Source organism: Microcaecilia unicolor, chromosome 2 (genome assembly GCF_901765095.1).
Source record: "Microcaecilia unicolor chromosome 2, aMicUni1.1, whole genome shotgun sequence".
NCBI classification, from domain to species: Eukaryota; Metazoa; Chordata; class Amphibia; order Gymnophiona; family Siphonopidae; genus Microcaecilia; species Microcaecilia unicolor.
Genome location: NC_044032.1, coordinates 243,588,225 through 243,613,006, shown reverse-complemented (window position 1 = coordinate 243,613,006; position 24,782 = coordinate 243,588,225). Strand labels below are relative to the sequence as shown.

The 24,782-nt window shown below is 42.8% G+C and overlaps 1 protein-coding gene across 1 annotated transcript in view; it reads left to right on the top strand.

Annotated features, from left to right (window-relative positions):
• Window positions 1-24,782, top strand: part of TRPM3 (transient receptor potential cation channel subfamily M member 3) — a 714,222-nt gene that overhangs the window by 591,888 nt on the left and 97,552 nt on the right. The window contains exons 17-18 of the mRNA XM_030193857.1: window positions 2,702-2,930; window positions 13,031-13,198. Of these exons, the coding sequence (XP_030049717.1) occupies window positions 2,702-2,930; window positions 13,031-13,198 (397 nt within the window). The remainder of the gene's footprint in view (window positions 1-2,701; window positions 2,931-13,030; window positions 13,199-24,782) is intronic.

Sequence of the window (24,782 nt, the reverse complement as noted above, 5' to 3'; positions counted from 1 at the left end):
GTGTTCTAGTAGTCATTGAAGCAGGACTGACTCTCACTCACTCCCACCCATCATGGCTCCTGATTGAAAATGGCCGTCATGATAGTGGTGGTATTATGAGACTACCAATAGATGCCATGGCAACCATTTTCAATCAATAGCTATGAGATGCAGGAGTGAGTGGGGTTTGCTTCTGTTCTGAAGACCACTAGACCATCAGGCCTCTTAAGGTAGGCCTTGGGGGGGGGGGCTGCTGCAACTTGGGGGGAGGCCAGAAAGGAGATCAGTCTTTGTTGGGGGTCTGAGAACGAGGGGGATCAGACTTTATCGGGAGGTGGGAAGGAGGGGAGATCAGACTTTGCCAGGGGACAGGAGGAGGAATAAGACTTTGTAGGGGGGCAGAAGAGAAGGGGGATCGGACTTCATGAGGGGACTCAAGGAGAGAAATATGAATTCCTCTTATGCATGCCCTGGCCAATAGTCATTCGGTGAGACATGAATATTCAAATCTAATGCCAGACATGGCCCATCATTGAATATCCAGGACCAATTTAGCCAGCAATGGTTAGCACATAAAACCTTGACCGCCACCACCTGAATATGGATCAGATAACTTTTCTCCTCCATGGCCTGCCTCAAAACACTCCCCCTTTGTTTTGTTTTTTTTAATTTTGAGAAAGCTTTATTAAGAACCAGTAGCCAATACAATATAATGAACAGAAACAACTACAGCAACAATAGAAAGTACAATCATAACAAAAAGTCCTCCCACAAGGAAGTAGCCCCCATCTAATGAAAATAACCCAGCAATCATTTCTAAACATTTTTCAAAAGTTTTTAGATCTCCCCCCCCCCCCCCCCCCCAGCTAAGTGAAGATCCAGGTAAGACAATGACCAGCAATAGAACAGTCAAAAGGAACAATGCCTCAAAAAGGGCTCACAGATCACCTCCTATTTAGCAAGAGTATGATATGGAGTAGCCAGGAGACGCTCCATGTCACAAATACACCAAAGTTTATTTACCCACTTCACCAAAGAAGGGATGGACAGCTGGTTCCAATGAGCTGCCAGTGTCACTCCTGCTTTTCCTGATGTATAACTTTTGTCACTCTGTGTAAAGCCTGAATATTTACATGATATCACCGGTTAGCCACTAAGAGCTAATATTCAGCAGAGATAACCAGCAATATTATTGCTTAGCCAGTTAAGTGCTTTTTAACCAGCCAGGAGCCATTCCTGGCTGATTAAATAGCTCTGAATACCGTCCCGATAGTCTTTCCTTTTTTGGGTAGATATATTTTTCTTGTTTTGTTTCAATTTTACATTTTTTTAATGAGTGCCCTTTCATTATGTGCATACTGGCACGCCTTGTGCTTAGAAATTCCCCTGTTACCTTTGAACTGTTCATGATGTTTTACTTACTTTACAAGTATTGATGAGAAACCCATGGGGGGTTCAGATCAGGTTCAGTGCAGAAGCTGCACACTCTTTTGATACATAATGGTGGGTGTGAATATGTTTTAGCATGGACTCAGGAATGCAATAAAAATCAAAGCGAAATGAGGGATGATCAGAGCAGAATGGGGGGAGGGGGTCTTAATGATTTGGCTGAATCAAAAACTTGTTGCTTAATTGGTTGTGAGTTTTGTCTGGTGTGCTCTAATAGATGTCAGATGAATGCAGCCAATAACCTTTATCAGTTTTAAAGACTGGTCATGTTTGGAAGCAGAGCTGACAACCCATTCCAAGTTATGCAGAACAATATAAGTTAGTCTTCTTCGTATTACCTTCTTTAAATATATTTATTGAGAAACACAGAAGAAATCCAAGAGCGTTTTGAGAAGCAGAAGGTAAAGAATAAGGCTAGTTAAAATTTGGCAGCCCCGAAACAGGGAAAATCCCTTTATATGTGTTAGCTTTGAATGTTTTTACACAGTGCCCATCAAAGTTTTGTAATATCTTTAAAGCCAAACTTTCTAGTGAGCTAAAGGACTTCGTTAACACCAGGACATTTCTGTGCAACCTTGTTTTATCTTAACTCCTGTTTCATACCATTGTGAAATTTGTAACCCTGCATTTCCAATTCAAACCAAAGAATGCAAATGCTAGAAATCCATAACTAGAGAAACAATTCCCAGTGCTCATGGAAGCACTTGGTCACACACCATACAATAGAGTTGTGGTTCTCATACCTATCCTGAGGGTCCACCAGCCAGTTGGGTTTTCAAGATATCCCTAATGAACAGATTTGCATGCCTGATAAATTTGCCTCATACCTATCCATTAGGGATATCCCAAAAATCCAACTGGCTGATGATCCCCCAGGACAGGTTTGAGAACCATATAGAGTATGCCTGATATCGGTTTATCTCTAGGCCAGGGCTTCTCAACCCAGTACTCGGGGCATACCAAGTCTCATCGGGTTTTCAGGATATCCACACTGAATATACATGAGATAGATTTGCATACCAAGGAGGAAGTGCATGCTAGTCTATCTCATACATATTCATCACGAATATCCCAAAAAATGGATGGGACTTATTGTGCCGCAGAGACTAGGTTGAAAAGGCCTGTTCTAGGCTTTTGGGTTTTGTTGTAAGCCTGGGTTTCCAGGTATATTCCTGGCATGACAAAGAGGAGAACTGGAGAGTGCCACCTTATCAAACATTGTAATGACGTTAGGGCTTATACAGGAAATAATGAGAAATCTCCTGTGTTGCAGAGAATTTGGTCAACTGGCTGTGGAGCTCTTAGACCAGTCGTACAAGCAGGATGAGCAGCTGGCCATGAAGCTGCTGACCTACGAGCTGAAGAACTGGAGTAACGCCACATGCCTGCAGCTGGCTGTAGCCGCCAAGCACCGTGACTTCATTGCTCACACCTGCAGCCAAATGCTCTTGACAGACATGTGGATGGGCAGACTCCGGATGCGCAAAAATTCAGGTCTTAAGGTTAGTGCTACTTATATCGGTCAACATCAATGTCCTTAGTGGTAGCAAGACAGATCACCATACACCAGTGTGCATACCTATACAATTTAGAGCCTAAGGTTTTGTTTGTGTGTAACCTGCGCTCATTAATGTAGTTTCTTAACCCAGTACTCAGGGCACACCCAGCCAGTCAGGTTTTCAGAATATCCATAATGTATATTATAACCACTAAGGGCCATTCAACAGCTGGTGACCTGGTCCTGACATCCCTGCCTGTCACTGTTGACCTGGATGGAGTCACCCTCAGCTAGGGTGCAGCTGCTCTAATGGCTATTTCAACTTCTGTGGGGATCGGACTACACTGTCCTCTTTCCAGGTGATACCCCAATTAATAAACAAGCCTTCCACCTGCATTAAATGTAAATGAACAAAGTATCATTTATTAGGGTTCTTGCAGAAAGACCACTTAACAACAAAAGTATTCTTTTTCCTCTCACAAAAATCAAGAACTTGTTCATATAGCAGAATGCAAAGGAATTCTAATATTTGGCTACCAACTTTGTAGAGAACACATTATTCAACATAAATATTCCCTTGGAAATGAACCGATTATTATTCTTTACTTTCCTTATTATCAGGCTTACTGTTCCCAAGCTTCCAGCTGGGTTACCACAAACTAAATTCCCTTTTAACCAACCAGGCAGTTTTCCCAAACAAAACCTTCTTTTAAGTTTCTCCATAAGGTTTCTCCCTGCCTAGGCTACAAGATACCCCCAACTTCCTAGAGGTTTTCCTGCCTCCTGTATTTCTTTCTTTTTGAGATTATCGGGTTCATTTTCGAAAGAGATGGACGTCCATCTTTCGACATAAATCGAACATGGACGTCCATCTCCCAGTGATGTCCAAATCGATATAATCGAAACCCGATTTTGGACATCTCCAACTACAGTCCATCGCAAGGACGTCCAAATTTTAAGGGGGCGTGTTGGAGGCGTGTTGAAGGTGGGACTTGGGCGTGCCTAACACTTGGATGTCTTTGAGCCATAATCGAAAGAAGCAGGGAAGTCCTAAAGTAAAACTTGGACTTTTTCACCCGGACGTGTTTTTTTTACGAATAAGGCACAAAAAGGTGCCCGAAATGACCAGATGACCACCGGAGGGAATTGGGGATGACCTCCCGTTACTCCCCCAGTGGTCACTAACCCCCTCCCACCCTCAAATCTTTAAACATCTTTAAAAATATTTTGTGCCAGCCTCGGATGTCATACTCAGGTCCCTGACAGCACATGCAGGTCCCTGGAGCAGTTTTAGTGGGTACTGCAGTGCACTTCAGACAGGCGGACCCAGGCCCATGCCCCCCTACCTGTTACGTTTGTGGAGGAAACAGAGAGCCCTCCAAAACCCACCACAAACCCACTGTACCCACATCTAGGTGCCCCCCTTCACCCGTAAGGGCTATGGTAGTGGTGTACAGTTGGGGGTAGTGGGTTTTGGGAGGGTTTTGGAGGCTCAGCACACATGGTAAGGGAGCTATGTACCTGGGAGCAATTTTGAAGTCCACTGCAGTGCCCCCTAGGGTGCCCGGTTGGTGTCCTAGCATGTCAGGGGGACCAGTGCACTACAAATGCTGGCTCCTCCCACGTCCAAATGGCTTGCATTTGAATGTTTTTGCCATGTCTTTGGTTTTGAAAATCACTGAAGGTCAAAGACGTCCATGTCTAAGGACGTCCATCTCTAAGGAAATCCAACTCCAAGGACGTCCTTGGTATTTTCGAAACGAAAGATGGACGTCCATCTTTTTTCTAAAATATGGTTTTCCCCACCCCCAGATTTGGACGTTTTACAAAGACGTCCAAATCCCAACTTGGACATTTCTTTCAAAAATGCCCCTCCACATCTAAGCCCAGGGGATTGCAGCCCATATCCTTCCTACCTTTTCTTGTGGAGCGCCTTTATATAATCCCTGATTTGCCTGGCTAGAGTGTTTCAGCCACTCCCCTGTTCCTGAAGCTGCCAGAGTGATTAGTGCAGTAGCTTGTACACCTTTGGGGTCCCAGGCTCCTGTATTACCTTTCCCAGGAGATTCAGCTTTCTTCCCAGGCTGCCTGCTGACATAGGGGTCTTTTTACTAAGACGCGCTAAAAGCTGGTCTGCACTACCTTTAGCGTTCCAGTAAAATGGCCACATTTGTAGATCTTTATGCAATGGCCACATGCTAATTTCCCCATTAGCATGTGGCCATTACCGTGGGATCCCTTACCGCCACCTATTTAGGAGGTGGTAAGGGCTCCTGTGCCACTCCCACACAAATCAGATTGCACATAGTAATGTTCCCACGCTACCCAATTAGCACATGCACACCTATTCTCTGCCCATGGGCATGCCTCCCACGCTGGAAAAAAGTATTCTTTAGCTCTGGATTAGCTCGCACTAAGCAGAACACTACCATGGGACACCTCACTGCATCTTGCAGTAGTGATTTTTTAGTGTGTGGTAAGCCCACTTTAGGCCTACCGCACCTTAGTACAACAGTTCCCAAACTGTGCGCCGCATCACCCTGGTGCGCCACAGCGAACTCTCAGGGGTGCTGCGGCAAATCTTGACCTCCCTCCTGCTGCCCACAATCCAGCATTGTGAAGGCTTCAAAACGCGGGAAAACAAAACACTAATCTTGTGCTCAGAAAGCTGAAATACAGAGAGATTCAAGCCTCATTCTGGGTTACAGGCATGCAGGGGCAAAGTTAAGTGGGGCCTCAGTTCTAATTAGGTTCTAACCTAATTGCTAAAGGAAGATCATTCCAAAGCAAAGCCAAAGCAGTAGAAAAATAAGCTTTCCAATGTCAGCTAAATTTCAGTCCCAACGGAGAAAATGGAGACAGCGTACATCTACTTGTAATCTGTTGGATTGGTCGTGAGCTCTTGAGCCCAGGCCGAGGCCCGCTGATAGCAGAGGCCAAGGCCTAGGGGAGACCGACCCGCCACTACACACCCCAGCTATCCAACACCCCTAACCTACCCACACGCAGCACCTCAGGAAGAAAGGGAAATAGGCATTCAAGCGGGCCTCACGGCCGAACTGGAACCGATACACTCAGACCCACTCGTACAGGCCTCACGGCCGAACTGGAACCGATACACACCCAGGGAGGGGAGAAAGAAACACAGGAGTCCCCACGGGAACCAAGGTGCCAGCCGTGCACTGAACACCAGCCACAGGGCGCAGGAAAAAACAACCACGGAGGCTCCACAGACCCAGGACAGAACCCCTCCTCCCCAGACTACAAGGAAGGACACCAAAGGAACCAGCACGGGGTGCCATCCCCCCCCCCCCCCAGGGGACTAGCGCAGGAAAGGAAAACTAATACAGGAAGCACCCTGTAACCACAGGAGGATACAGAGAAAACAGCTAGAAGACCGGGCTGCCACAAGAATACCGCAGCCAGGAACCCCCCAGGACAGAAGAAAGAATGAGCCAACTAACAGCCACAAAAGCCAGAGACAGGTACAGGAAACAAAAGGTAAACTAGCCCTCAAACCAGAGGCCAGAGGCAAAGATTCAAAAGGGATGAAGAAAATCCCCTGTACTGAACTAGAAGTCAGAGGCAACAACACGGAGGAGGAAGATAACTGAATAAACAAACAACCTGAGGGAAGGCCCGCAGACCAGCAGCCTGCCAAGTCGGCAGAACGGGGCAATGCCCCCACTGAGTAAACAAAATAGCTGGCCTCCCACAGAGAACTGCAAGTAGCGAGGGAGAGCCCCAGCTGGAGGCAAGTGAACTAATTACTCACATACACGCTGACAGAAATGAACCCAGACAAAGGAAACTAAACAGCAAGCTGAACACACACACACACACACACACGCTGCCACCAGATATCCCAAACAAAGGGAAAGTAACAGAAAGCCCTGAAGAGGAAACACAGATTCAAAACTAGAGCACAGAACAACATTCTGACAGAGAACTGCAAAGGCTTTAGCCACAAAGAAACGTAACGCCAAAGCAGAGGAAGCAGGAACATGTAGGCTTAAGTACTACCCACTGATGTCAGCGCAAACCCTGACAGCCAATCAGGAATGAAGTCCACACCCCTCCCCTGCCAGACCGGCAGAATCATAACACTACTTTTGGATCTACATATGTTAGACTGAGAAAAAGCTTAAAAATTGAATTGATCTAACAGGGTGCTAAGCACAAAAGCCTTATGAATAAAACACAGAATCTTAAAATGTACTGTAGCAAATATAGGAAGCCAGTGTAGTGACCACAGCAATGGAATAACCCTATCAAATCTGGAAAAATGATAGATCAGTTTAGCAGCCGTGCTTTGAAGTAACTGTAATGCAGACATTCATTTCTTAGGCAGAGCGAAATACAGTACATTGCAATAGTCCAAGGTAGACAAAATAGTTACCTGGACCACTAAAACAAAATGTTCCTGATAAAAATAAGGGCATATGGATCTTAACTGTTTGAGTTTAAAGAACACTTTTCTGGTCACATACTTAACATGAGCCTCAAAGGATAGCGTTGGGTCGAAAACAACACCCAAACCTCTCACAAATGAATGCCAGCTATCTTCATGCAGAAGTCCAGAGTCAGTCTAAAAGTTCAGTTCTGTTTATTTCTTAAAGTCTGTGTGGATGTAAATGCAAGTAGCACACTATTAGCCACCAAGTTCTTACAAAGTTAATTATTTTCAGTGGAAAATAAATCTGCCTGCTACATCAGTATTCCATTACTATTTCATTATTGCTACCAAGTATTACATATTTGGGACATTTGCTTAAAACTTTCATGGCTTTAATTTGTTTATCTAGACCTTACATGCACATAGTATTGCTTTTTGAAACCCACATGCGAAACCTAAGGGTGGTTGAACAGTTAGGTATAATCTATGTTGTTTCTGACTTTACTTATTTTGGCCTGCTGTGGGTCCTACTGATCAGTTCATCTGCTGTCTAGTATTTTGGAAGATGGAAATGAGAAAATAAAAATTAAGTTTTGGATGTACTCTGTAGATGTTGATGTTTACTTTTGCCATATGTGTATGGATGCCTGTTCTGGTGTGCCCAGTTGGGTATACATGCTAATCTCAACTTTGTTAAATGTTTCACACATATCCATCTACAGTACATGCTCCTATGATGTTACTGACATCTATTATTCTGTCTCACTGTATTTTCAAACGTAAGCCATATTGAACCCGAGTTTGCTTGGGATAATGTGGATTATACATGTCAAATAAATTAAAAAGAAATAAAATCCTTTATCCTCCACCTTTTAAGGCACTGTCTATCCAACTGGATGGGTGATGGCACAAGGAAAGCAAGTTTGAATTACTCAAAATAACCTGTTCTTTAGCTGGGCTCTTGTATTACCATATTGAAAATGCGACCATACCATGCCTTTGCAGTTATATTCCAATAATAAGTTAAACAATTAACTGCCTTTCGTGAAAGGATTATGTAACTTTTGGATATATGACTAGGAACAAAAACACACATTTATGCAATAGCAAATTCCTCATGTACAGCCACAAAACAGTCTTTTAGGATGGATAGTGTTCACAATGAGCTCCTTTTATTATCGACCAGATAGAAGAGATAAGAGTTTTCAGTTTTGGCACAGTATAAGTCATCACAAGAACTAAATATAAGAAAACCAATAGACTGCAGATCTGCATGAAACCAAATATTTATTTTTATTATTTTGACTTATAATACCACTTGTCCCTGAAACATGCTCAAAACAGAATAATCCATTTATTTGTGTATCTAAAATGTAAACTTCTACAAAAGAGATGAAGTGAAGATGTGATTCCATGTGCCCCAGTGAGAGTTTAATTTTACCTCCATTTAATTTCAATATATTCCATCTTTATAACACCAGGCTTCCCATGGCAGATTACAACAATAGTTAAGATGAACCCATCAAGAAACCAGGACATCCTCACTGAGATTTGCCCATATATTACTGTATTCTATAGATCAGTGTAGAAAAGTGAGCATAAAATACAGTGGGTTTATTACTGTTCTACCAACTACAATCATTTTTATGCTGTTTTAGTGATTTCCAATTTTATTTCATGATATATATGTACATATGGGAAGCTTTCAATTAAATAAAAAAAGCTGTCAGATGTTTTAAAAACCCACACATAGGCAGTCATAAGTGTTTGATATTGTTTTAGATAGAAATATCTTTATTGTCATCGTAAGCAAAAATAAAGGCAGATAGCGCAGCACTGAAAACCACAATACAGCATTGTAAATAACAAAGCAAGCTCTGGAGCACTGATAGCATTTTGAATATAACCCTCCCCCTCTTTACAGAACCCTTGAAAACTCTCCAAACCCTCCCCCCACCCCCTTACACCCCCTCCCCAAGATGCCTTCCTAACAGAAAGAATGCAAAACAAAGAGGTTTAATAAAACAATAGAAACTGCACAAGTTTGCTATTGTTCTCAATAGTGTCTGCTAATGTTTTGCGTCCCTCAGTATGGCGGAAAGCTCCACCTACTGGCTTCAGCCAGATAGGCTCATGCTGTCTCCTGTTATCAAACTTTCCTTGGGCATACTCACGGTTACAGGCTACAGGCCTCATTCTGACTTGTGCATTGTGGATAAAGGAAAAAAAGGGAGCTAACTGGGCTTCTTTTACAAAGCTGCGCTAGTGATTCTGACACAGCTGTCAACTCTGCCGGTTCCCTGTGCCCTCTGATGTCAACTTCCTGTTCTGAGGCAGGGGACCGGCTGAGCCGACAGTCATGCAATTGCTCAGTGAACCCCTTTACTGCTTGGAAGGAGGGAGGGAGGTGGTAGCAGGTGGGCCGGTACACATGGGGGTGATATGCCTGGAGGAGGGGGGTGCTCTGCTCCAGGTGGCAACCAAGTTAGGTATGCTACTGGCATAAATGACAATAATCTGGCAACACGCTATTCTGTAACTACACGACAGTCATCAGTGGCCCATATTTTACAGGTGGGCATTCACAGGGGCAGAATTTGGGTGGAGCATGGGCGGAACACATACTTATGCATATAAATTATAGAACACTCTGTTTCCAAGTTACACAAAACACCACATTGGGGAGAGGTTAATGAGGGTATGGGTTGAAAATCTTGTCAAGCTGTTTTCAGGTTGAGGCAAAACAGAGACTAGTTTATCCTCATATAATTCTGGTTTCATGCTTCTGTGCCCTTAAGTGTTTTGTTTGTTCAATATTTTTAGCCTACAAGATTGTATGTTGTGTATTATGTTTAATAAAAAAAAAAGAGTTCAGTATAAATTATAGAACACTATCCAGCTTATTTTCGAAGGAGATCGCCGGCCATCTTCCGACACAAATCGGGAGATGGCCGGCATCTCCTGAACCCGGCCAAATCGGTATAATCAAAAGCCGATTTTGGCCGGCGCCAACTGCTTTCCATCGCGGAGCCGGCCAAAGTTAAAGGGGGCGTTTCGGCAGGGTACAGAAGGCGAGACGGGGCTTGCTTATGAGATGGCCAGTTTCGCCCAATAATGGAAAAAAGATGGCCGGCTCTGACGAGCATTTTGCCGGCTTCACTTGATCCATTTATTTTTAGGACCAAGTCTCAAAAAAGTGCCCCAATTGACCAGATGACTATCAGAGGGAATCGGGGATCACCTCCCTTTACTCCCCCAGTGGTCACCAACCCCCTCCCACCAAAAAAAAAAATGTTGAGCCCTCCAAAAAACCCCAAAACCCACTGTACCCATATATAGGTACCCCCCTTCATCCCTAAGGGCTATGGTAGTGGTGTAGAATTGTGGGGAGTGGGTTTTGGGGGGATTTGGGGGGCTCAGCACACAAAGTAAGGGAGGTATGCACCTGGGAGCAATTTTTGAAGTCCAATGCAGTGCCCTCTAGGGTGCCCAGTTGGTGTCCTGGCATGTCAGGGGGGCCAGTGCACTACAAATGCTGGCTCCTCCCACGACCAAAAGGCTTGCATTTGGCCGGGTTTGATATGGCTGGGCCCGGTTTCCATTATGGCCGAAAACCGAAACCAGCCATCTGTAAACCCGGCCATCTCAACATTTGACCTAAATGTTGAGATTTAGCCGGCACCAACCATATTATCAAAAGAAAAGATGGCCGACCATCTTTTTTGATAATACGGTTGGCGCTGCCCCTTTACTGCGCCGGCCATATAGATGGCCGGCGCCATTCAATTATGCTCCTCCACCAGGCTTATTTTCAAAAGAGAATGGCGGCCAAATCGGCATAATCGAAAGCCGATTTTGGGAGTCCTCAACTGCTTCTCATTGCGGGGAAGACCAAAGTTGACGGGGGCGTGTCGGCATCGTAGCGAAAGATGGACGCCCATCTTGTTTCAATAATACAGGTTTCCCCGCCCCTTCGCCGGGACGTCCTGTGAGGACGTCCTCAGGAAAACTTGGGCACCCCTTTTGATTATGCCCCTCCACATGTAAAGAAGGGGCATGGACTGTTCACTACCGTTACCACTCGATGCTTTACTAAGTTAATGCAGCTTCTGTTATGGTGTCATAAATAGAAGGTGGTAAGTGCATCTGCGCTGACTGTGAGTACACTTAGGGGGGAAGCTGGGTAAATGGCACCCAAAGTTAGGAGTCAACATGATCAGCACTAAGCTAGTATCCTGCAAAGGGCGTGTCACCCTTAAAGAATACTAGCTTAGCATGCATTTCAGTGCCTAAATTTGGGCGCAAGCATTTAAGCTTGCCAAAGACTGGTGTCAATGCCGCTCCTGACTTGGACATGCCCCTCCCTTGGCCACACACCCTTTTAGAGTTGCACCCTATGAAATTTAGACAAATGTTATGGAATAGTGCATAGGGCAGATGTGTGCGTAACTCCAAATGAGGGCCAATTAACGGCAATTATTGATTGTTAGCACCTGATTAGCTAATTAATTTGCACGCAGATCTATGAACAGTACCCATATTTGCACATCCAATTTTGGGAGATCTATATAGAATTCAGGGCTTACTGCATGATAAAGTACTTTTTGCTAAAGTAACTGTGTGAGAATATTCTGGGAACAAGCTCAGGCTTTGCACTTAATGCATACCAATTTTTGCACTTAACATACAAATACCGTATATACTCGACTATAAGCCAAGATTTTTGGGCACACAAAAAAGCCTATAAATTGGGGTCTCGGCTTATAGTTGAGTCAAGAAAAAATTTCTGTGCTTCCCCCCTCTCCCTGCGGTGACCAGCACTTCTCTCTTGCTCCCCCCACCCTCTTCCCCTGTGCTTACCAGTCACTTCTGGCTTCTGTTGCTATCGCTGACATGGAAATGGGGCCTTGAGCATCTGTGCATGCTCAAGACTCTGCCGGGAGGTCTCAAGGCCCCACTTCCGTGTCAGAGATAGCAACAGAAGCCAGGAGAGAGCAGTAAGCGATGCCGGTCAGCACGGAGGAGGGGGGCAGAAAGCAAGAGAAAAATGCTGGTCAGTGCGGGGGGGGGAGCGGAAAGCAAGAGAAAATGGTCGGTCATGCAGAGGAGAGGGGGTAAGAGAGAGATAATTGGCAGTCACTGGTGGGAGGGAGCTGTAAGAGATCAAAAATGGGAAAAGGGGAAGAGAGAAATGCAAGACACTACAGGGGAGGAAAGATTACCGGTAAACTTGAATATGCTTGAATTAACAATTCCCCTCCCCCCTTGGCTTATATTCGAGTATATATGGTAAATGCAAAACTGTGTTGCACTTTACTAAACAAGTCCCTAAATGTGACACGCATAGTTTCTAACCACAGCCGCAAAGAATCTCCAAATACCTCTTTTTAACATTTATAAAAGTATGTAAATTATAAAAGTAGGTAATTTCAAGTGATCGCAATGTACTCGTGTAACTGCTCATATTAAGCCTTTGAAATTATACCCCTTTATGTATTATTTTGACAACATGTACATAGGCAATGACATTTCTTGAACCTGAATCTGTAATCATTGCAGTTGAGTGCTACATCAGGAGGCGCTTAAGAATCTGGCTTCCGACAGATATGAACGTTGAATGTGCACCTGAATAATCACACTCTAACTGCTCTTTATTTTTAGGAGTTCTGTTGTTAGATAATTTGCTGTTATCATTATTATTGCTTTAGGTAATTCTAGGACTTCTACTTCCTCCTTCAATCCTCAGCCTAGAATTCAAGAACAAGGACGAGATGCCATACATGTCTCAGGCCAATGAGATGGACCTGCAGGAGAAGGAACCAGAGGACCCAGACAAGCCTGTGAAGGAGAAAGAAGATGAGGACATGGAGCTGACAGTAAGATCAAATCATAGTACACGTATCTCTCTCGGCACTGGTTTCTTTATGGATTAAATTCCTTTTCACTTCCTCATCCTATAACTGTGTCTCAGCATAACAACTAGCTGGACTCCCCAGGACTAGCCTTCCAATGTTATAAGAAAGCAACAGTCAACAAACTAGACAGCCAATTCCTCCAGTCTATTACCTAACCATAGAGCAGAGGTGAGCAACCTCGGTCCTCGAGGGCCACAATCCAGTCAGGTGGCTTCCATTCTAGACCTCCTGCATATTCATTGTGGAAATCTTGAAAACCCGACTGGACTGTGGCCCTCAAGGGCATTGGTTGCCCACCCCTGCCTTAAAAGAAAGCTTCCTGCTCCACAGCACCTCTTCATTATTCACCTCTGTCCTCAGCCTATCTCTTTATATATTCACCCATCTTCCTTGTCTTTCCCTTCACCTATACTCTCGTCCCGTCCCTTTTCCTAGTCTATGCCCCGACATATACTCCCCTCTCCAACCCTCTCCCCATGCAACGAGTTTGTTTTTAATGTTTTGTTGTTAGTTTTTGATTGTGTGTGTGATGTTATATATTTTATGACTATATAAATTTTTATTGTACCTAAATACTAAAAAAAGAGGGTAAGTGAAGTGAAATCTTCAAATCAACACAAAATAACTTCACTATATGCTTTTGTCACTTAAATATCAAGGTACTTATTAACTGAGGAAGGAAAATGCCTCACAGAGCAGGAAGAAAGCACTGAGAGTTTAAAGATTTGAAAGGACTGGGTTTCTAATTCCTTGAAGTAGCAGTTTTGTACCGCAAAACACATTGGAAATGAACTGACAGGATATGACCCTGCAGCTCTAAATGTCAGCTATAAAAGTTAAGTGCTTTGTTTCAGAAATTTTCTTTTCTTGTTGGGGTGGGGGGGGAGAGTTAAACTAGCAAGAGAATATTTGCTCTGTTTAATGAAGGTGTTCTTTTTGCCTATGATTACAATGCTAAGTAAGTGAAGAGCTTTAAGAAGAAAAAGCTCTGTCCTGCTCTGAGGCTTTTATCTTCCTCAGTTAATATGTGCCTTGATATTTAAGTGACAAAGCATACAGTGAAGCTATTTTGTGTTGTTTTCATTTTACTGTACCTTGGGTAAAGGTGGATATAAGTAATAAACCTAGAAACATGATTCTCCCCACAGTCTCCCCCTTATATATACTCCCCTCTGTTCAGCCGTTACCCTTCCTTAAAGTCCTTCCATAGAGGGTCGTTACACTCTGGTGATCAAAAAAGCACAAGGAGCTCTGTCGTTTTAACATCTCCAATAGACCTTAGGGTTAGAATCCCTTCTTCAGGTGTCACATGATAGTAATAATTTTCTGCAATTTTGGAAAGCTATAATAGCTGCACTCTGTTCAATATGATGACTTGTAATTGGATTGGCAAGAGGGTCAGTCCTTTCCTCTCAGTTATGATGATTTGTTTTTGATTTCCTAATATTCATATTATTTTAGGAGCTCACAAACTTGCACTGTGAAGTTAACATGCATTAATTTCAATTAACTGCATGGATAGTAAATACACCCCCCACCCCAGTCCAAATAATGGAACTTGTTTTATTTACAGGAGTGGCAATAGTCATTTTTAAGAAAACATTAATAAATTTTGTTTATTTGATTATTAAAGATTTTGTCTGGTTTTAGTCTTTGGATAAGCCTGGTTCACATTCCCACTCCTATTTTTTGTTTGCTATTCCATGGGATCTTTTGAGTTCTCCACGTACGTGGATTCTCTCTAGACTTGTTTTATTTAAGCATGTGGCACCTAATTTCCTTCATAGAAAACAAGTGTAACAAGCTAGGTATATGCACATATGAACATAGTTAAAAAAAACCCAACAACTTAAAGGCAGATGTTTGGCATTTACACACATATATGCACAAATATGTATATATATGCCATGATTCTAATCATTTAAATATTTATTTATTTTTATGCATTTGTACCCCACATTTTCCCACAAGAGCAGGCACAATGTGGCTTACATTAATACAAGAGGAAACTATACAATGCATGGAGGACACAGTTACAGAGTGAGACAGGCTGGGAATGGAATAGGGGACTACACGGGATGAAAGAAAGGGGCAAAGCAACCGGCAGATAATCATATATAGGCAGCAATATGTAACTGGCCCATACGTTTTCACACCTACTTTATAGAATTACCTCATTAGTACCGTTTATAAAATGATCATGCACATACAAGTGCATGTTATTTCAAGAAAGTGTACACATCACATGTGAGCACATGATCAGGTATATAAACAGGGAAATGTGCAGGCAGACTCTAGAAACACACACCCATACACATACTTCAGCTGCATACTTACTGAATTGGAGTAAGTGAATACAGTGGCATTTCAGCTGCCTTTTCAGCTATTTTTCTGATGCTGCTTCATAAAGATACAGACACTTATGTGTCATTATAAAATCAACCTGGTGCAAAGGAGGCAGACCTTATACGTCACCCAGATAGGATTTTAAATAGTGCTGGGAAACAGCCAGCTGTCTGGGTACATGTGGGTACCAGTGACATAGGAAAATATGGGAGGGAGGTTCTGGAAGCCAAATTTAGGCTCTTAGGTAGAAAGCTGAATTCCAGGTCCTCCAAGGTAGCATTTTCAGAAACACTCTCCATTACATGCACAGGATCCAAAAGTCAGGCAGAGCTCCGAAGTCTCAATGTGTGGTTGAGACGAAGACGACGCTGCAGGGATGAGGATTTAGATTTGTTAGGAACTGGGCAATATTCTGGGAAAGGTGGAGCCTGTACCGAAAGGGTGGACACCACCTTAACCAAGATGGAGCCAGGCTGCTAGGACTAACTTCTCAAAAGGAGATAGAGCAATTAAAATGAGGGGGGAAAGCCTACAGTTGCCCAGGAGCACATGGTTCGGTGTGGAATATTCTTGAAGGATTCTATCAAAACAGGATCTTTAGGGAATCCCTATAGAGAGGTTTCAATAATGGTGAAAGAAAGCCAGGAGTGTCTAATGGGAGAACAGAGTAAAGGATGCAAATTATCCCCATCAACTTCAAAGCAGTTTGTAGATGCAAAGAAAAAACACAATTTGAAGTGCCTATATACAAATGCTAGAAGCCTAAAAAATATTTATTTGAGAGTTAGAGGATATAGCACTGAATGATAATAGGCATCTCAGAGACTTGGTGGAAAGAGGACAATCAATGGGACACTGTGATAACAGTGTACACATTATATTGCAATGATAGAGGGGATCAAATTGGAGGGGGGTTTGTGCTATATGTTAAAGAGGCAATTAAGTCAAATAAAATAAACATTCTACATGAAACACATAGCAGCATGGAATCATTATATATACAAATTCCATGTGTAAAGGGTAGGAATATTCTTGTAGGACTCTACTATCGTTCGCCAAAATAGAATGAATAAATGAAGAAATGCTTCCAGAAATTAGGAAAGCTGGCAAATTAGGCAACAGTATAACTATGGGTGATTTCAATTACCATGTGCCTATACTCGATTTCTACCTCAAAACATATTCTGTATCTCTAGGAATGTCATTTAATTTCTTTTTAAAAGATATATATCTATAACAATGTATATAAAGTGGAGAAAAAAGACTTCAGTGAATATCAGAATCACTCCTATTTGTAAGGCTAACACCTTCAGAATCGTAGGAGGCTCTTTTCAATCATGTCATAAAAAAACTCCACTTTAACATTATCATTGTCTATAAATGACAAAATACCTTCCATAGATACAGATTAAGCTGAACAAAGCAAAATGAATGTTGCCCGCACTGATATAATGTACTTATCTTGGATCTTGCAGTCTCTTTGTTTTCTCAGTATGCTGTATCCGGCATCTCTTAAACTGCAAATCTCAAATCCCAAATCCCCTGTTTCACCTCTACAGGCTGCTTCAGGGGAAAAGAGATTAATAATTCAGACCATCCATGAATTAACAAAAAACTTATAGAGCAACTATGAAAAACAAGAAGCTTCTCAGCTGGCGGCACAATACAAAATGGCCATAGTATGTATGATAGCCACACTATCAAGGCAAGTTGAGAATTTAATTGAAAAAATAATGGACTAGAAGAACCATGGTAGAAGGTCAAACTTTAGAATTGTGGGGGTTCCGGAGGGGTTGGAGAGAACTCGAGTGCAATCTTTTGTACACCAACTGCTGGTGCAGAAATTTCCAGACCCTCCCTGCCAGCCACCCTATAAAATTGAGAGGGCGCATAGAGAGCTTCACCTGAGGCCTGACCCTAATCTGCCACCAAGAGATTTGATAATAAAAATGCTGTGTTTCTCCAGTGTGAAATATATTTTGCACACAGCACTACAGAAAAAAAAATCCATTTCTTGTAAGAATGTCTCAATTAAGGTTTTTCCAGAGCTTAGAGTAGAAATGGTGCACCACAAAAGAGATCTTTGGAAGTACAAGCAAGCTCTGCCAGAATGGGGCATCCAAGTAGGGATATGGTTTCCAGATAAATTGGTTCTATTTTTGGAAGGCAAATGCTGTTTTTTTTATAGTCTGAAAAAGAAATACAGTCTTTTATTAAATGTCTGGACTATACAAATAGGCAGCGGTAAGAACAAATCTGGTCCCACAAGGAAAGGACTCCGCATTCTTTTTTTTTAAATTTAAGGGCCCTGTTTACTAAGCCTTGCTAGAGGCGCACTAGCATTTTTAGCGCATGCTAGTCATTAGCCTGTGCTAACTGTGTAGATGGCCATAATATTCCTATGAGTGTCTACATGGTTAGCGCCAGTGGTGTAGCCAGACCTCGACATGAGGGGGCCAGAGCCCAAGGTAGGGGGCACATTTTGGCTCGCCTCCCCGCCACTACCCCCGCCCACCACCACTACCACCACGTCACATACCTTGGCTGGCGGGGTCCCCAACCCTCACCCACTGAAGCATTTGTCCAGTGCTGGTTTCCACCATATTGCCTGCCCTGTGCTGGACAAACGCTTTAGCTGGAGGGGGTTGGGGACCCCTGCCAGGCAAACCTGGGACCCCAGAGCCAATTTGGGGGGCCCAGGCCCCCGTGGCCCTCCGTAGCTACGCCACTGGTTAGCATGAGCTAATTTTTAGCACGCGCTAAAAATGCTAGCACACCTTAGTAAACAGGGCCCTAAATTTTTTATCTGCAGACAATTCCTGCAAACATACAAGAAATGGATATAGATATACATTGGATTTAATGGCTGAGTTAATTATTGCATCTACAGCGTTTTGAAATTTCTAAAGTTAAGTGACTTTATTTTCCCTGTGCAGAGGTTACGTTTTGAGTTTGGATTTTCTAACTACATATGAACATCGTTAGTGAAGAGACTGGCTCTGCAATTTTGTAAGAATGGTAGCATTCATTTTTTTTGTAACAATAGTTTTTTTCTCCAGTTCAGTTGTTGTTTTCTGCTGTTGCTTTTTTCAGAGCTTCATTAGAAACCAGTGATTGTAGCCACCTGGGAAGAGTCATCTAGGTAGACCTTCTGAGGCAGTTCAGGTTTTGTTTATTTAAATTTGTGGTTTTTTTGCTACTTAGGTTTCTTCTTTCAATGTTCTGAACAAAATTATTTTTTGAGACCTAGTTTTGTAGTTTGTTCTCCAATTTTTATAGTTATCATAAAAATGCAATAATGAAATCAAAAAGAAAACCTACAAGCCCACATCAGTGGAGGTGTGCATTACCTAACATAAATGAAATATTTCAGGAAAACTAAGTTAGGTTGATCCTAACATCAAATAATGCCTAGAAAACAAATTTAGGGGCCCTTTTACAAATGTGCAGTGGACCTACCAGTGGCTTGCCGTCTGGCGATTCAGGTCTACCCCCGGGCTCCCAGGGGTGTCCAGCGGTAGTTCTGGCTCCCACTGCATGCCAGTTCCAGTGCTAGAAATTAGTCTTGTATTTTCTAGCACTGGGGATGTGCCTAGCAGTAATTGGGCAGCGCCACACATTTTCTCAGTTACTGCCAGAGCTCTTACCACCTCCTAAATAGGTGGCAGTACGGGTTCTCCCAGGAAATGGCTGCATGTCAATGCCTTTGTTTAGCACATGGCCATTTCCTTCCCCGTCACAAAAAAAAATCTTTTACAGGCAGTGGTAAAAGTTGACCTTGGCGAGTGGCAAACCCATGCGCTGACACCACCACAGGACCCCTTATACTGACACTGGGTAAAAGGAGCCATTAGTACTCAAATAATGCCCAAAACATTATTTCTCGTGACCTTTCAAATATTATTCCCGTTGTAGTGAATTCCAAAAAATAAAATCTTTACCCTGAAGAGAAATAATACATTTGCAAGGAAATTTCAGGACAAAAAATAGCACCCAGAGCTAAAACTCTAAGCTTCAATGCCAAGAAATCCTTGCACCTGAGTTGTGTCACTCTAGATACATCAGGAAAAATACATATCTTCGCATCACAAAATAACACACCCTTCTTCTTAAAATATTTACTCAGTATCAAATTCCAGTATCAGAAGCTAGTGTGACAAATAGGGTAGACCTAAAATTGATCAAATCTTGAATATTCTCCAAAAAAGTTGTTAATTTCTGATGAAGCCAACTAGTCTGCCTTCTGACCATCACCCTGAAGTTTCCTCTTACTAAGCAAATAATTTAAGAATATAAAGAGTATCAGCAGCAGCTAATTCAAGAATTTCCCTTGAGATACTTCATAAGATGAATCTCAGGTGATAATAAATATATACAAACATTTTTAAGAAAGAGAAGTTCCTAGCTCTACTAACATTCTCAATCATCTCTAATTTTATTTGACGAGATAATGAATCTTAAACATGTGAAGTTGAGAATGCTTGGAGAGAAGAAACCTGTTTCTCAGTAGCTGTTACTTTCTTATCCAATAACAAAATATTAGAATCCACATTTGCTAATTTGTCCACTACCTCCTGGGAGAAATTAACAGACTGAGAAACAACAGTTTTGAACAAACCCTCCACTTGCAGATTAGATTCCCACAAGTCTCTTACATTGAGGTTCCAGAAAAGCAAACGGCAGTTTTGTAAAAGACACAGCTGAAGCAGTAGGGTTACTCAGCCCCCCAGCTGGAGGAAGGGAAACCACATTGGACACCCATTCTCTACAAGGCAAGAGAGGAAGAGGGGGAGTACATTGAGGTTAAAGAAGTCCATGATGGAGAGCGTACCTGATCTAAGGATCTTGCTGGCACCAGGTGTCTGTCCATAGGACCAACAGTTAGAGTGGAGGTTTTAGGTTAAACTTACATTTCCCCATAATATGCTACTCCACTCTGGACTCAGTGGTGCTCCAAGGGCAGGGCATGCCCCTTCAGCAACACCCTTTAATTTGTAAGAACTAAAGCTCCCAGTGATGTCAGCTGGTGTCCTCTGAGTGCCATGCTGGCTCTATCTCCTCAGCTACTATGAGACAGTTCCTCATAACCACTCCATCAGTCGTTGTAGTCGTTCTGTCCCAGGACATGTCCAGATCCATATTAGATCCTGCCACTAAGAGGTCTTCCAAAAGCAGTAGGTCTCCTAGATTATGCTGTAGGTGCTATAATTAAAAGCAATAGCAGTTTACCCTTGCAGCTTGGCGTGTCTTTCTTTACATTCTAATTTCAGGTTGAAAATGTTTATCAATTCTTGGGTTGGTTTGGCTTGGGGATGTTGGTTCAGCTGAAGGATGTCTTGCCTCACCAATTTGCTTCATTTCTTTGAAGGTGTAAATAAACATGTGGATAAAGGTAAGCCAGTTGATGTAGTGTATCTAGACTTGCAGAAGGCTTTTGATAAAGTTCCTCATGAGAGACTCCTGAGAAAAGTAAAGAGTCATGGGATAGGAGGCAAGGTTCTGGTATGGATTAGGAATTGGTTATTGGACAGAAAACAGAGGGTAGGGTTAAATGGTCATTTCTCTCAATGGAGGAGGGTGAACAGTGGAGTGCTGCAGGGATCTGTACTGGGACCGGTACTATTTAAAAATGATATGGAAATCGGAATGGTGAGTGAGGTGATTAAATTTGCAGATGAATCAAAAATTTTCAAGGTTGTTAAAGCACGTACGGACTATGAAATATTGCAGGAAGGCTTTAGGAAATTGGAAGACAGGCATCCAAATGGTAGATGAAATTTAATGTAGACAAATGCAAGGTGATGCACATTGGAAAGAATAAACCGAATCATAGTTACCTGATGCTAGGGTCCACCTTGGAGGTCAGTACTCAAAAAAAAGATCTGGGTGTCATTGTAGATAATACGCTGAAATCTTCTGCTCAGTGTGTGGTGGTGGCCAAAAAAGCAAACAGGATTCTAGGAATTATTAGGAAAGTGATGGTGAATAAGAACGAAAATACTATAATACCTTTGTATCACTCCATGGTGTGTCCACACCTTGAGTATTGCATTCAGTTCTGGTCGCCGTATCTCAAAAAAGATATAGTGGAATTGGAAAAGGTTCAAAGAAGAGCGACCAAAATGATAAAGGGGATGGAACTCCTCTCGTAAGAGAAAAGGCTAAAGAGATTAGGGCTCTTCAGCTTGGAAAAGAGACGGATGAGGGGAGATATGTTTGAGGTCTACAAAATCCTGAGTGGTGTAGAAAGAGAAGTAAATCGATTTTTTACTCATTCCAAAAGTACAATAACTAGAGGACAATCGAGAAAGTTACATGGAAATACTTTAAAAACAAATAGGGGGAAATATTTTTTCACTCAAAGAATAGTTAAGCTCTGGAACTCTTTGCTGGAGGAGATGGTAATAGCGGTCAGCGTATCAGGGTTTAAAAAAGGTTTGGACTAATTCCTGGAGCAAAAGTCCATAGTCTGCTATTGAGACAGACATAGGAAGCAACTGCTTGCCCTGGGATTTGTAGTATGGATTGTTGCCACCATTTAGGTTTCTACCACATACTCGTGACCTGGCTTGGCCACTGTTTAGAAAACAGGATACTGGGCTAGATGGACCATTGGTCTGGCCCAGTATGGCTACTCTTATGTTCTTATAGAGGCAGTGTTCAGAGCTTCAGTGGAAGGGATTTCTAGCCATCAAACTGAGGCACCATTGGACTGACGGTACAAGCACACTGGATTCCAGAGGGAGCTGTGATCTGTGGCCCCTGTAATGAGTGAGCTAACTGGGGAGAAAGGTCAGAAAATAGAGGCAGTATTTAAGTAATTAAGAATGAAGCCTCATGGCACCAAAGACCAATTGAGGTCAGTTCTCATCGAGCTGGAAGCCCAAAGAAGATGGGGAAAATGGCTAACCCCAAGATAACTTATGTTCCTCTAAGCAGCTAGTAAAACGTTTAGGATGAAGCAACAAAACAGATGTTTAACCAAGTAAGGAAAGTTAGATGCTGATGGCTGTGGTGGTCAGCCAACTATCACTATATATGAAGGTACAAATGGGGGGGGGGGGGGGGAACAGCCAGACACCCTAAAATAGCAGAAATTATTTACTAACTTTTGCTCATACTATATCACTCAACAAATCTTCATCAAGGTGCTCCAGTGGTTTGCTAGATCCAAACCCTTGGCTGATTGTAATTAATTCCACTTGCTTTGAAGTATTTGGCGGGGATGGAAGCAGTTCCTACGGGCTTCCCATTGGGACGGAAGCAGTTCCTGCGGGGTTCCCGTGGAAACGGAAGCAGTTCCTGCGGGGTTCCCGTGGGGACAGAAGCAGTTCCTGTGGGGTGGGTTCCCGTGGGGACGGAAGCAGTTCCTGCGGGGTTCCCGTGGGGACAGAAGCAGTGCCTGTGGGGTTCTCGTGAAGCTTATGCTGCACTTGCACCAGCCTCTCACCTACTGAGTACCAAGTTCTTTGAGTGCTGTCTTCTCCTCCTCCTTGCTTTAACACCACAGATGTGGAAAGTCTCCATTAAGGAGGTGGTAGAGATACAAATGGAGATGAAATTCAAAAAGGCATGGGGTGAACACAGAGGATCTCTAATTAGAAAATGGAAGTTATAAAAAACCTAAACTTAAATGACTTCATGTGTGTGGATGTGTCACGTGACACTTACATGGTGACTCTGGCTGTGATGAACTAGGGCCAATACCGGGAGACCTGTACGGTCTGTGTCTTATATATGGCAATCTGGTTTAGGATGGGCTGGAAAGGGTTTAGACAGCAACTTTAGTGGCTGGAACATGAGGACAGTGCTGGACAGACTTTTATGGCCTGTATCCCGCAAATGAGTGAATAGGCTGGAGTGGGCTTTGAGGGCTACTCCAGCAGTTGGAACATAAGGATAGGGCCAGGTGGACTTCTATGGTCTATGTCCCAGAAATGCCACAGAAAGACCATAATCAAGTATATAATATCACATTCATTGTTGATTTAATCATGAATTGGTAATGATTGTGACTATTGGGCAGACTGGATGGACCGATCCGGTTTTTATCTGCTGTCATTTACTATGTTACTATTAATCCTCTCTGCTCCCGGGCTGATGCGCAGACCTCAGCTCTGTCATAGGCACGAGCATCAGATGTCACCTGACCTACTGGCGTGTGCATTTGGCGATCTCTTAACACACAGTGCCAGTGAATCAGAGAAGTCTTACATGTGCGCACCAGAGTGTTCCAACTTCCGTTCCTTCCTTGCCTGCAGTGCTGCAGCTCAAACCCAGAGACTGAGAGAGCCAAAAGGAATTTTTTTAATGTACCATTAAATTCTTGCGGGGACGGGTGGGGATGGGTTAGATTCCCTACGGGGACGAATGGGGACGGGTTGGATTCCAGTGGGGACGGGCGGGGACAGGTTGGATTTCTGTCCCCGTGCAACTCTCTAATTCAGGTACACTGAGTATTTCTAATGCATGTTATTTCTTATGGGGAACCATACTACAGCTTAATAGATCCTATATTGCCATAGCCAGTAACACAGAGATGTTACCAGCGATGGTAATGTCCATACAGTCTTATCTGCCTTGGAACAGATAACCCTATGCAGGGCTGGATTTACATATAAGACAGTCAAGCTACAGCTGAGGGCTCCACACTTTCTTGCTGCTCGCCTTTTGGTCTTTCCTTACTCAGTCCAGGTGCACATTCGCAGCTACCTATTTCCACTGTTCTGCAATCCTATGTCCTTTTCCTTCTTTCCTTTTTCTCCTGTCCTGTTTGAACAATGGAGTTCCTTTCTGTTTCTTATTTAGTTATGTACACTGCTTTGATTCCTATTCTGAAAAGCGGTATATTAAGTGTTTCAAATAAACTTAAACATTAAAAAATAAATGCATTTGTAAATGACAATATAAAATAATCATAAATATTGTTTGTATTTGTTGTTGTTGTTTTATATCTTTTTTATTTATCATCTATTAAGCTAGAAATTTACTGTACTTCCTACTTAATCAATGGGGGCTCTATATTTATCACAGCTTAGGGGCCACAATACGCATAAATTCAGCCCTGATCCCAAACTTCAACCTCTCCCTGGCAAAAATTCCTTCACAAAGAAAAGATCCTTCTCTTGCCTACCTTGCTTCTCACCCTGACAACCAGATAATATGTAGCTAGCCCTGCCTATTGGTACAAACCCCTGAA